Source organism: Pelodiscus sinensis, chromosome 3 (genome assembly GCF_052426305.1).
Source record: "Pelodiscus sinensis isolate ZL-2025 chromosome 3, ASM5242630v1, whole genome shotgun sequence".
Classification (NCBI taxonomy): Eukaryota; Metazoa; Chordata; order Testudines; family Trionychidae; genus Pelodiscus; species Pelodiscus sinensis.
The window spans coordinates 175,403,958-175,418,014 of record NC_143054.1 but is presented as its reverse complement, the minus strand read 5'-3'; the positions used below and the strand labels follow the sequence as shown (position 1 = coordinate 175,418,014).

The 14,057-nt window shown below is 41.3% G+C and overlaps 1 protein-coding gene across 9 annotated transcripts in view; it reads left to right on the top strand.

Annotated features, from left to right (window-relative positions):
• NRXN1 (neurexin 1) overlaps positions 1–14,057 on the top strand; it is a 1,118,405-nt gene that overhangs the window by 1,666 nt on the left and 1,102,682 nt on the right. For all 9 annotated transcript variants that reach the window (XM_075925467.2, XM_075925456.2, XM_075925455.2 and 6 more), the window contains exon 2: positions 2,629–4,137. In XM_075925467.2, coding sequence (XP_075781582.1) covers positions 3,399–4,137 — 739 coding nt within the window. In that variant the 5' untranslated portion in view covers positions 2,629–3,398. The remainder of the gene's footprint in view (positions 1–2,628; positions 4,138–14,057) is intronic.

Here is a 14,057-nt window from a genome sequence, read left to right as displayed (position 1 = left end):
TTTTCACACTCCCTCTAGACATGCAGCTCGCTGGGTGTCCACACGCACACACATACACACGCACACAGGACGCCTTCCTTCACATGATCAACCCCACTCATGTGCCTCCTCCTTTACACAGAATCGTGCACCTGTGCAGCTTCCTAAACCTCTGTTCGTGGCTCCCCATTGGACATACACGATTATCTCCCTATACTCACGCTGCTTCCTCCCTCCTTCGGGCTCCCTCTTGTTACATGTACACACACAATTAGCACAATTCCCCATACACAGTGAACCCCTGCGTCCCACGCACCGTCGCACCCCTCCCCTCTCGGTGTCACATGCTCGCAATCTCACACTCTTCATTCCTCCCCTCATCACACAACCCACAATCACTACCACCCCCAAAACACACAATGACTCTCCCATACATAGTTAATCCACTTCCATATACGTTATAACGCCCACAAAGCGACCCTTTCGCGCACATAAATGAAACCAATCTAGACAAACAGTGCCCAATTAGGCGCACAAAGACCCACAATGGTAATGTCATATGCATACACCCGGCACAGACCTAGTCCCACATACACAGAGGCAGGGATGCCGTGACACACGCGTTCGCCCCTTTCTGTTCCCATATGCAGAAATACTCCTGCTGCTCGGTCTCATGCAGACACACAATACCCCGTGTCTCTGTCTCGCACACAATGTCCCATAGACACAATGACGACTTCATACAAGCACTGTAGTAAGTTGACACCCCCGGTGATCCCTTCTCACCCACACAGCCCTCCCCCCCCACACTGACCCCCCCAAAAGAGCCCCCCACACTGTATTTGTCTGGCTCACATGCACCGACCTAACATTCACACGCACTTCTCACCCCCACACAGAGATCCTCACACATCTAATGCCCCCACAGAGAGACCCACAGTCACACACACACGCTGCCCTCTCACTAGCACCTTCACTCGCAGTCGGGAGCATTGACCTCGTCGCACAGACCCAATCACATATCCACGCTGCCTCCCCCCACGCAGACCCCAAATAACGCACTCAGACGCCCTCCCCTCTGCAAACACGAGTGGGCTCGGGCAGAGGGACGGAGCCAGGAGGCTCCGGGGTGGTTGTCGGGAAGAGGAGGGAGCTGCGGGGCTTTCCCCCGCTTGGGCGGAGCCAGGTGGGGGGATCTGCTCTCTGGCCCGGCGGCGGCGAGTGAGGAACCGGTCCGCGGCCGGGGCGGGGCTGCCTCGGGCGCTGTAGCCGGAGCGCCGGCCGGGCTCAATGCGGTGCAATAAATTAGTGCTGGTTAGGAGGCCGGGGTGAGGGCGTGCGGGGGACCCTGGGCAGCCTGGCTGGCGCGCGCGCGCTCCACAGTGCCCGGCTCTCGCAGGGGGCGCTGTCTATGCAGCGTCCAGTCCCCGCTCCCCTGGGGGCGGCGGCCCCCTCTAGGGAGCAGCCAGTGAAAGCCCGTGAAGTTGAGGCGAGGCAAAGGCAATGTAACGGTGTGTGGGAGGGAAGGTGCACACGCTGCTCGCGTGGGGCCGCGTCCCGGCCTGTGCCCCGGAGCCGCAGGCCCCCAAGCCAAAGGGCAGGCTCGGCGCCCGCTGCGGAGCTGCACGGCTGGGCCGGAGGCTGAGAGCAGAGGGCGAGATTGGAAGTGGGCGGGGGAAGAGGGGAGCTCTTCGTCGGAGCCTGAAAAGCAAATACGCACCTGCCGAGAAAGACATAACGGGGATTGCGGTGGGAGGGGATCGAAAAATGGGGACACTCCTTTCAACGCCCCTGCAATGCTTTGCCTTGGGAGAGCTCTTGGGAGGAAGGGTCTGGATTGTGGCAAGTACACTGCATATACAGAAAAAAATGTGTGCCGGGGGGAGGGGAGCTTTGTTCTTCTTAAACAGGGATAATTGGGCATCTATTCAAAATACTGTACCCTAGCCCAGAGGGATTAAACACCTGATATTAGCTGAACTGTGGTGTGCCTAATGTCAACAGCATAGCTGTTGCCAATTGGATTTTACCTACCATAACAGATAATTTCAGCAGTAAAAGAGGTCAGGTGGCAGAGAAAAATATAGTTTGAAATTTTCAGAACACCTTCTAAGAAACCATTGTAATTCTGCCTCCCTCTGTGAAAATAATGCCATATAAATTCAAGCCAGCTGATCCCTGGGGAGAGTTTGCTCCACTTTACATGTTCTTAAACATATTGGAAATAATCAGAACCAGGCTAGGTGGCATGGTATGCATTAATATTACTCTGTAGTGTCTATATTCTATTAAACAAATTAAGTTAAAGGGAAACTCGGGTATCAATAAGAATAATTAATGCCGTTTAATAGCCCTTTCCTTTTGAGCATATCAAGTCTTACAAAAAATGAAATCTGGTACAAAAAGGTTCAATGTTTGAAACAGTAAGTAGCAATCTTTATAGAGGCAATAGCACAAAAGCATATTTTTGTGTAAGGTTTAGGTTTAGTGTAATAGATATAAATTCTCAGTATCTCCAAATGAATTTACAAGTTTTGTTCCTTATTTTAAACACTGGTTTAAGTTAAGAATAAACAAAGATAAATTATCACTCATGCAATTTAAATGTTAAGATATAATTTGATATTGGTTTGTTTTAATTCTTTGCAGATTAAAAAACAAAACAAAAATAACCCCCAAAACCTTGGATCATAGTTTTGGCCTTGTATAGGAGAACAGAAGAGAAGCTGTCACACTTTGCATGTCAAGTAGCTACTGAGCTGTTTGACAGCTTCTGGATTCCATCTCCACTGGGAACGAGGCAGCGCAGGAAACCATGAGCAATGAATCCTATGGTCTGCTTGTGCTGCTGTAGCACCATGGCAGGCAGTCCATGATCTGACAGGAGGATCTGTTCCAGGAAGGCAGTACTGGAATTGGTAATTTATTCTCTGAAAAAGGAGAAGAAAAACCCTTGGGAAAATACAATTGGTGGATAAATGTAAAAAGTACACATTCCATACACACTGGAATTGTGATGCATTCTTACTGGATTTGTGGATACCGTTTGGAGAAGGGGTTTTTTTTTTACATCCCCCGCACATTCCAACATTGGTAATGTAGGTTTTTGGAATAATTACTGATGATCTATATGTCCCTAGATGCATCTTGAGAAGCCAAGTTAATCAGTGAGGAAGCCCGTGGGTGCCTTCTTTTTTGCTGAAGATCTCTTACAATTCACACCTGTATCTTGGGCACTCACAGTCTGGGCCTCTCTTGCAGGGAGGCATTTACAATAACTGAAGTGTAAAGGGGAAAGAAGAGTGAGTCCACTGTTTAGTGTGAGAGGTGACTGGAAAGATTTTACCCTGTCTGCTCCAGACCCCACCCCACCTCTCCCCCCTCCTCGCCCCCCTCTCCCCGGCCCAACCCCACAAAGAATGGGGGCTATGCTCCTCAAGCGTGGGGGCTGCCTCCTGCTGTGGATGGCCCTGTTACTGGGCTGCTGGGCTGAGCTTGGCAGTGGCCTGGAGTTCCCAGGGGCTGAGGGCCAATGGACCCGCTTTCCCAAGTGGAATGCTTGCTGTGAGAGTGAAATGAGCTTCAATATGAAGACACGCAGCTCCAGTGGGTTGGTCCTCTATTTTGATGATGAGGGATTCTGTGACTTTCTGGAGCTGATCTTGACCCAAGGGGGGCGGCTTCAGCTCAGCTTCTCTATCTTCTGTGCGGAGCCTGCCACCCTGCTGACTGACACAGCTGTCAACGACAACCTCTGGCACACGGTGGTCATCCGTCGCCATTTTAAGAATACGACACTGCTCATTGACCAGACTGAGGCAAAGTGGGTGGAAGTGAAGTCCAAGCGGCGTGACATGACTGTTTTCAGTGGCCTCTTTCTTGGTGGGCTCCCACCTGAGCTGCGCTCAGCAACCCTGAAACTAACGCTGTCCTCAGTGAAGGACCGGGAGCCTTTTAAAGGCTGGATAACTGATGTCAGGGTCAACTATACACAGGCCTCACCTGTGGAGAGTCAGGAGGTGCGGCTGGATGATGAGCAGAGCCGCCTGTGTGCCAGTGACGACGTTTGCCTCAATGGTGGCATCTGCTCGGTGCTCAATGACCAGGCTGTCTGTGACTGCTCCCAAACTGGCTTTCGGGGGAAGGACTGCAGTGAAGGTAAGACTTCAGTTTAGCTTGCCCTACCAGCCACTCCCTTAAGGGAGAGGAAAGGTAGCAGATAAAGACTGCATGGTGTTTCCACCAGAAGAGTGAATCTCTCTCTGATTCGTACTTTCCCCCTCCCCTCCTCATTCCTAACTCCTCTGTTATATCTCAGTCCTCCCTTGACCATCCTCCAAGTGTTTCTGTGACAGAGTACGGTGTGATTATTTTCTCCAAAATTGGGAGAGAGGAGAATGTAATTTGGGATTCTTTTGAGATAGGGTGTAATCTGGGGATGTACTTCATGTTAAACTAGGATTGTTCTTGTTGATGGTGACCTGGAGTTATTTCTAGTATGGGAGGGATTAATATGGGATATAGTCATGGTGGGCTGGGAGAGTGAAGTCAGTCTCAGGTAAATCAAAAGAAGTGGGCAATGTAGAATTATACTTGGGTAGTGACCTTGTTTGATTTTTTGTGGGTAGAGCGGAGAAATTATCTAGATTTATTTTTTGTTGGGGAAAGGGGAGGCCTGGATTTGTCCATTATCTGTAGAGATATATTTATTGATATAAATCAGTGTTTTATTTGTGAAATTTCCTTAATTGATGAGGAAAGTCAAACAAGGGGTATATGGTTTCACACCATGGGGAATGGCATACTGTTGTAATATGTTTAGCAAGTGTAATGCCAGTCCCATAAAGACAGGGTAACAGAGGAAGTAAAACATTTTTTATCCCACAGATGGGAAATAATTAAATATTTATAACAGTAAGTGAGCTAAGTCAAGGAGATGTTCCTTGCTTGCTTTCTTACATATAAATCACTGGGATTCATCTTCAGTATCCATTATTACTATTGGAGATTTTGAAACAATGTGAACATATTTATTTCGAAAACATCTAGATCTTTTTAACAATACACTATTCTTAATTGTCCTAGTTCAAGTGTAACAACTTTGCAGCTAATGTAAAATAATATAATATTTTGTTCATCTAGAACAAAAATTACATATAAGAATGAGAATTATGAAAAATGACAGAATATATAAAAGAAAATAATGAAGCTTCATATCAAAAGTTGAAAGTAAAAATATAATAAGGTAAAATATGTATGCCAAATGAAAGTGTTCATTGAGCAGCTGCATGACATTTATGGCTGAGAAATTTGCCTTTATTATTTCTGTAAAATTTCGCTCACCATGAAAAACAAGAAAACATTATTTGTGGGTGATCTTTATTATGTAACACCTTCTGTCTTTAGTGTCAATACTTACATATACAGTCATTCTGCATCCTGTTTATTTTGTCAGCTGTTTATCTCTGCTCTGCCATTTGTTTGAAAAAACAAGCCTTTTTACATTTGTAAATTTAATTAAATGAAAGAACAATAAAGGGTAGTTCATAACATAGTGCAGGTACAAGTTTATTATGACATAATTCAAGATACTCTAGGATAAGAGCGTCTTCTATATTGATCTAAATAATGTTGATACTATAATCAGATACTACCAGGCATATGTGAAATATTGAGGTTTCCTTGTATCTGTGAATTAGGTCCTGTTATATATCATGGAGAAAATGATCAGGAATTACAGTTTGGTTACTGCAACATGGAAAATACAGATTGTTATAAGATTAATACAAAAGAAAATTCTAAAATACAATTAATTATGCACACAGTTTGCTCTTAATGCATCAAAACAGTTTATCAAAATATTAATATAGGTAAAACAATTCATGTAGAATCAATAGAAATGGAAACATCTCTTTATGTTAGGGATGTAAAATGAAATAATGGCAGGTATATTTAAAGGCAAACAATATTACTCTATTAATGTTAGAAAAAATAAGAAACAAAATACATTGCAAAATGTCTGATTACCATGTAAGTTTTCTAATTACATGTGTTAAATAACATTTAGAAGTCCACCTTTTGGGTGAAATCTTGGCCCCATTAAAGTCAATGGAGTTCTACCATTGAATTCCAGGGGGCTAGTATTTTATACATTACATGTTATATCTCTAAGAAGCCTTATAAAATACTCAAGAAATATAATGTTAGCATAATACATATGTGTACAATACTGAATAATTATATAGACCCTAATCCTGCTTCTTTTGAATTAAAGGAAAAAATTCTCATGTACATTAATGGGACAAGACCGAGCTATAATTATTATTGATTAATTAAGCATTCAGAAGTAAACCTGTCAGCTTTTGAGGATGGAGACAGTATCTGTTTGTATCCACTTTCAGTTATTTTAACTACTATGTAATTACCTTGTTTTTCATATGAGAAATTAGGTGGCACAGAAAATTGAGAGGGATAAGTCATACCATTGTGCCATCAAATCCTAGCTATTGATCTTTTTACATTGTTTCTAAGCATGGTAATTATAGCAAATAACTTATTCTATCACCCAATAACTTCTTAAGGGTCTGTTCTGGCATTTCTTGTGCATATGAGTTTTCAGTTGGACTGCAGGGATCGGTACTCAGAATAGAGTGATCTAGATGGTTATATTTACTTCTGTTCAACATTTTCATGCTTTTTAAAAATAGGGATTAGTTCATCCTCTTCTCATCTTCAGCTTTAGTTGTTTTAGCTGAAACTAATCAACTTTGTCCAGTGGCATTTTTTTCCTGATAAGGAAAAATATTCATTAAATTTGTTTTCAGTGTTTTTCATGTTGTATAAATATGTATCTTTCTATTCTAGTTCTAGACCATAGGAAAATAATAGTAATAAATCTCTTTCAGTTTTTTCAGCCCCTTATTTTGTAGATTTGATAGAACTAGATAATTGAGATAATGATACCAACCATGCAATTAGGATGGGGTTTTCAATAGCACTTATGAATTTAAATAACTTTCAGGAAAAACCCCCACTATTGACTTTGAATAGGTTCATTGGGAGTTTGGTGCCTAAATACCTTTGAAGTTCTGCATTATGCACTTTTGAAAATCCCATTTTTTTGTCTTTATTGAGGCAAAACTCTTATAAAAGTACCAAATCTCACAAAGCCTTGTTTGTGTGACAAATCTTTAGTTGCATAAGTATACCCAGTGGGCTTGACTTTTCTTGATGGTGTAGATCAGGAGTAGCTTCATTTAAGTTAATTGAGTTATGCCAGTTTGTGAGAGGAAAATTAAATACATTAGATTCAGTGGAATTACTTACTTGAATAAAGATTTCTCATGGGAATCAAGTACATGAGACTCAGTACCTCAGTTGGAAAGAGGTTTTGGCCAAGTAAGAACAAAATGTCTAAACTACATCCTTTTTTCGATAAAGGGATTTAAATTAGACATATCGAAATTATAAATGAAGATGGGATTTGAATTTCCCGTGCTTCATTTACATAATGGCGGCCACAGCTTTTTTTTGAAAAGCCGCTTTTCGAAAAAAACCCGTGGTCAATACGGGGATCTTTTGACAGAAATGTCCCATTTCAAAAAATTCTGTAAACCTCAGATCTTTTTGTTGAAAGATCCCCGTCTTGACCTTTTTTTTTTTTCCGAAAAGTGGCTTTTCGAAAAAAAAGCCGTGACCACCATTATGTAAATGAAGCATGAGAAATTCAAATCCTGGCTTCATTTACAATTTTGATATGTCTAATTTACATCCCTTTGTCAAAAGGGATGTAGTTTAGACATACCCAATGACAGGTAGTATTGAGTATAGACAGTATTGTGCCCAAGGATTAGGAAGTTGTTCAAACTTCCAGACATTTCTCTGAACTGACCCAATCCTCCATACATTTTAAAGATAGCCTAGTAGTATCTGTAAATACCAGTTTTAGCCTTAGAAATTTTATGACATGTTCCACATGTTTATGAAATTTTGCATATGGATTAGCTTTATTTTAGTGCTTATTATAATTAGTTGTGTGTGGCACTACACTCAAATAAAATACTATTAGAGAGCACTGTATCATGCCACCAAACACTGAAAAGCTTTTGAAATGAAAACATGAAGTCAGTCATGCTATAAGTATACATTACATTAATGCCACTTTTATTATATTTCATATGCATTACACTGAAATATTAACTCAGGATGTAATTTTCTACTGAAATAAGCAAGGGAAATTTTATTTTACATCATGGAAGTGGCTTGACATAAGAAACAATATGCAAAATTACTTTAAACACTTTATCTGAGGGATATTACTCAGGGTAAAAGTATTGTAATGTTGATATTAATTTTCCAGGAAATTTCTGAGAACTATCAGAGGACTATTTAATATTAACAGTATGCAGTTTTACAACTGAAGACATTAGTTTGCTTTAGGCCTGGGATTGGGGAACACTACTGTTGTAAAAGGCTGGTCTTTAAAATATTTTTGGTAAAGTGAATTATGGCCCTGGACAGATACAGAGGAAAGAGAATTTAAGATCAGTCACTTTCATCTCATCCTTCCTATTTTTTCCCCTTGATTTAGTTAGGGTTGGTCCACACTTTGAGCAGGGGGTTGAAGGGACTAGGTGACCTCCTGAGATTTGATCAATCCCTAAATATTAATCATTCTATGATTGTACAAATTTTTGAAGTTCATAAGCTAGAATAAGTTTTTTAAAATATTGAATTAGTCTAGCAAAACAGGAGTTTTATTTACATATCTATGCAAAACCATAACAGTCCAATGTACCAATAGTTCAATATATTTTCTATGAAGAAGTGCGAAAGAAAACAAACATATAATGTACCTAAACAAATACATAATGTACCTAAATACTTTGCAGGAAAATTTTATGCTCTTAAACTTGTTTTAGTTTTTTAATTACTAAGGTAATCTTAATATACACATCTTATTCTCTTTTAATATTGCTAATACTTTTGTCTCAGTCACATCTTGATGTGATGAGTTCCAAAGATAATTATTTTGTTTGGATTAAAATTATTTCTGTTTAATATTCATTCACTTTTAATTTTAACTGACCATTTGTTGTTTGGTTAGGGGAATGAATAAGGAATAACCATCTAGCTATGCACAAGCGGGGACATTCTTATGATTAAATCTTCAATAGTTGATTCCAGCTGTAGATTGTCATCTGTGGATGGTAATTTTTCAGTGATTCAAGCCGATATAGCACAAACTAGACAGCCTTTAGATGTTTTTGTTTAGGTGATAAATATTTTACCAATCTGTGTTGTTATTTACTTCTCCATAGCAACCCATTTTAAAGTATTCTATTATTCCAAGTCCCCCTTTGAAAATTCTCATCTTCTAATTTCACTCCTGCCATGCCTTGCTTTTGAGTATAATATGAAATGTATGTTGGTATTAATAATCCTTGCAAGTTGCATGTATGGCTGCAGAGCTATACGGTAGTCTTATGAGAGCACTCAGTTTTACTTTGAAGGGAATCATAGACACCTTCATTTGTCTCCTCCTTGAACGCTTAGGTAATATTGTGGTTTCTGAAATACACAACATATGATCACACACTTACCATAGGTAAATTTTTCCTCTTGGATCTTCACTTCAGATTCTTTGTCTTCAGTGGGCATCCCTGTTACATTATCTGTACTTCTTTTGCCTGTGGAATCTCCATCACTATCAATGCTCCTAGGGTTTACTGCGTGTAAGATGAGTACAGTATGTGCTATGGAGATCCAGGGCTGACTGAATTAAGGGTAGCTAGCTATAGGAAGCTTGGAATTTAGTTTAGTTTAAAACAAAATCTTTTAACATTTTAAAATAGTTTCTTTTTTATGGTCACAATAAAACATTTTTTATAAAATAAGCATATAGGAAAATAGTCCTACAATCCCTTTTAATTAGAATTAATTTACTGCTACTACCAGTGCCACCACAATAAAGAAAAACTGCTAGATAGAATCCAGAATATCTTTTTATTTTTAAAACATTCTGACTTTTTTTAGTTTATCACACTGAACTGAAAGTTAAATTTGAATATTACCTTGAGAATAAAATTAGTTTTAGTTGTACCCCTAAGTGTGATCCTTTGTCCACTGACTCTCCTCCCATGTCCCATTCATGGGATCTCAGAGCATAGATAGAAATTTTCTGATCAACATCACCATATGCAGAATTCAAACTTGCAAAAGTTTAAGTTCAGTTTTCCCAGGTTAGAAAGAAATAAACTTGGTGAGTTCAAATTAATGTTAATTAATGTCTTGGTCATGGATGTTTCCATTATAACGAACATGCATAAAAAGTTAGTAGCTAATATGAGCATAGAAGAATGGAGCACAAGATTCCGAGACAGCTTTGGACATTGTATAATATTGACATGTGAGCCACATATCAGTTTGGCTTTAATTTCCCCTTCTCTAGCATAAGCGTAATGATACCTCACCAGCTACCTCACAGGAGCATTGAGGATTTTCTTTGAAGGATTAGACCAGAGGTGGGCAAATTGAGACCAAGGGTCTGTGTGTGGCCCACATAGGATTGCCAGGTGTCCGGTTTTGAACCAGTCCAGTATTTGAGCTTTCTGTTTGGGAAACAAATTGAGAAAATATAAATGAGAAAATATAAATGTCCGGTATTTTCTAAATAAGATGTAATGTAGATTGTGATGTAATGTCAAGTGTGTCCGGTATTTTTGTTGAAACCATCTGGCAACCCTAGGCCCAAAGACATTTTGTATACCGATGCCTATGCAAAGGAATCCCAGATTCTGCTGGTTTTCAGTCACATATTTTTTCCTACCAGCATTTTAAAAGTGATACTTCCTTAAAGCAGGAACATGTAAAGTGAGGTGTGTGCTGATTGCACACAACATTGACTATGAGAGCTGTGTGCTCCCTCTGCATCCAATCAGAATGCTGCTACGGTTCAGTTGGCACACACTACAAATTCTAGATACACAAGGGCAATTAGCAGAATTACCCTTTCCTGGCAGACTATCTTGGTTATGACAATCTTGTGGCTCGCTGAGATGGAGGGGCAGTCACGCAACCCACTCACTAGCCTAGGTTTCCCCTCACTGGATTAGACCTTATATTATTATCCCCCCCCGTGAAATCAAAGATCTTTTTGATGTAGACCCCTCTAGCATCCAGTAACATTTTCACTCCATACAGCCAGTGTTTCTCAGTTTGCTCTGCAGTTGCTCCCCAACTCCACCATCTGTATTAAATTCACCACTCAGCATGTTGTTTTTCTAAAGTGCATAGCATCTTTTCCACTATGTGGGCTGGGAGACATGGATTGCTACCTTGATCTCCCCTGCTTATCTAGCTCTCCTCACAGCTGTTACATCTCCCATTTGCCACCATCTCCAATATTATTCTGTTCCAGGCCTTCCCTATGCATCAGTGAGTACCTAATAGTGTTAGAGAACAGTGGAGAACCCAGAGTTCCACTGATGGCATACTCTCTATGCTGTGCTTCTTTGTTCTGATTGGTGAAATTTAACTTTCTTCAGCTCTGATACTGCCATAAGATGTTTAAGCTTGGAACTCTGTATTAATATAGAGCTCTGTTGATTTTAGTGGGTCTCTATACCAGCACATGAATCCATTCTAGGGGATCCTCATGTAGAATCAGAAAGTTTATTAGATTAGCAGTCGGAATTAAAAAAAATATTGTGAGTATCTATTCATTTCTTGAATATTGTTACTGTTTATAAACCATACCTTTTATTTAGCTAGATCATTTTTTTCATGTATTATGCTACTGTACAATTAATCATGAGAGAATCCTCCATCAATCAGCACAGAAATCCTTACATCCTTGAGGTACACCAAATATATTCAGCTAATCTAGAGTGTGGCTTGTATGGACTCAGCAAAAGGTGGCAATAAGATGACATCTTATGATAAAGAAAGGTTTAGAATGTTTTAGGTCACTGACTCTTCTATGTTACTTTAGCCATGCCTTGAACAGCGAGCCATCGAGTTAGATATCAGTAAACAATGAATTCAGTAGTCCTGGTGGATAGTAGATAGGGCACAATCCTTCAAGGAGCTGAGAGCCCTCAACTTCCATTAAAATCAGTTTGAAGTCCAACTGAGTCATAGTTAGAATTACAGCAAACCCAGTAACCTGTAGTATTCAACTGGGGATGCTAACACGGCGGGATTCGCCACACGACAGCACCTCCTGCTGGTTACTTGGGAGTTAGCTCTTTAGTGCTGGAGCGCCCCCTTCTGGTTACTGTCTCTCCTGTTGTTACATGTTAATGGCTCCACCACTTTGTGTTAGGACCCACGTCCCTCCCAGACAATGGCGTCTTCTTCTTTGGGTGCTGCCCTGCTGCAGTGTCCCCACACTCAGGGGTTCTCCCCCTCAGGGAACACTCAACCCCCATGCCCACCTTGCCTCAGTGACACACTTCCAGTCTTCATTTAGCCCCCTGCCACAGGGGAAAACTGCAATCTGGAATGGCCACTCATCATTGTCAAGGGGGTGTGGACCTGCTGCCTTCTGCTGCCCTACCTGTCTCCCTGCAGTTCTAGTACCCTCAGGTCTTGCTTCTGGGCCTGCAGCCTGGAAGGTTGCCTGGCTAGAGCTTCTCAGCCCTGCTCTGTGTCAGGAAGTCTCTAGCTTCCCTGGCAGATAGGCCCCTCCTGCACCACAGCTGAAGCAAGAGTGAGTCTGTCTCCACCCCTCCAGGAGCCCTTATTTATACAGCCCTAATTGGCTGTCTCTGCCTCAGCTGCTGGGTCCACCACTCCAGCCCTCTCTCAGGGCTGGGTTTAAATTCTTAAAAGGCCAGTGTGGAGCATATGCTCTTTAAAACACCCCACTCCTTAAGATCATCACTCCTGAGGGTAGGGTGGTTTTGTAGCATGTACCAGTTGTCGGTGCCCCTTGAGAGCCACTCGCTTCTCTTCCATTTCCCTGAACTTCTCATGAAGGCGGTTGTTTTCTGCCATCACCTTCCCATACTTCCAGGCCACATCATGCTGTAGGCCTCTGCTGTACCCCGGGACTTCTCTGCTACCACAAGCCGCACACTCATGTCAGAGTTTTCTGGATGCTCTATCTTCATGGTCTGGGTCCATACTGTAACCTGGTCTACTACAGTTTGTGTCTCCTTCTCTGACTGGGCCCTCTTCATTCCAGACAATTTATTAGCCATTTCCGTAGGATAGCTCCCAGGAAGGTCGGCTACTGCCATCACTGCAGCATCAACTGTCTCTGCCTTTGAACCCTCTGGGTCCTCAGGTACCTCCTTCTTCAGATGCCCTTTTCTGAAGGGGCAGTGCCTCTTCTGGTGGCCGTCCTTGTGGCAGCCTGTTGGATCATGCAAGCAAGGTAGTAACAAACTTCAATAGGCCTTTATTTAACAAAGGTGAAACCTCTTTACACAGCTGCTGCTGTTCCCCTCTGTAGCTCTCACTCAGGCCTCTCCCATCTCCTCCCCCCTTCTTCCTGTTTCCTGTGCTTCCAGATTCCCAACAGCCAGTGCTCCCAGTTCTAATAATTACAAGCAGCATCTAAAACATCACACTGCCAAAGCAGGCTTCCAGCCCCTTTGCTGCCTTTGACCTTAACAAGTCCCTCTCTGATTTAGCCTCTATCCTGGGGCTAACTTTGATCCTAATTCCTGGTTCTTGACATTTCCTCTGTTGCCCATTGGATGGGGATCTTGTAATAAGAATTACTACTTTGCTGATTTTGACTTTGTTTTACCTAAAATCAGATTACTGTTATTCCTCTAAAATCTCTGTAGTTAAGAGTACACGTACAGCCATTAAGGAAGTGTTTGACATTACAGTATGCAACTGGAGACATATGCAGCATTTTCAAAGTTTCAGAATTACTTCTTAATTTCAGATGCATCTTGGCCTTGCTCTTTGTCTTAGTGAAGTGTTTATAAAAATGGCATTTATTTAGCAGAATCTAATCTCTTTTAATATTTTCATTGTCAAAAATAAGAATATATCGATGCAAGTATATTGTATGTTCCATAAAAGGAGGAATAAGGTTTCCAACTCGGGGATCTTACAAA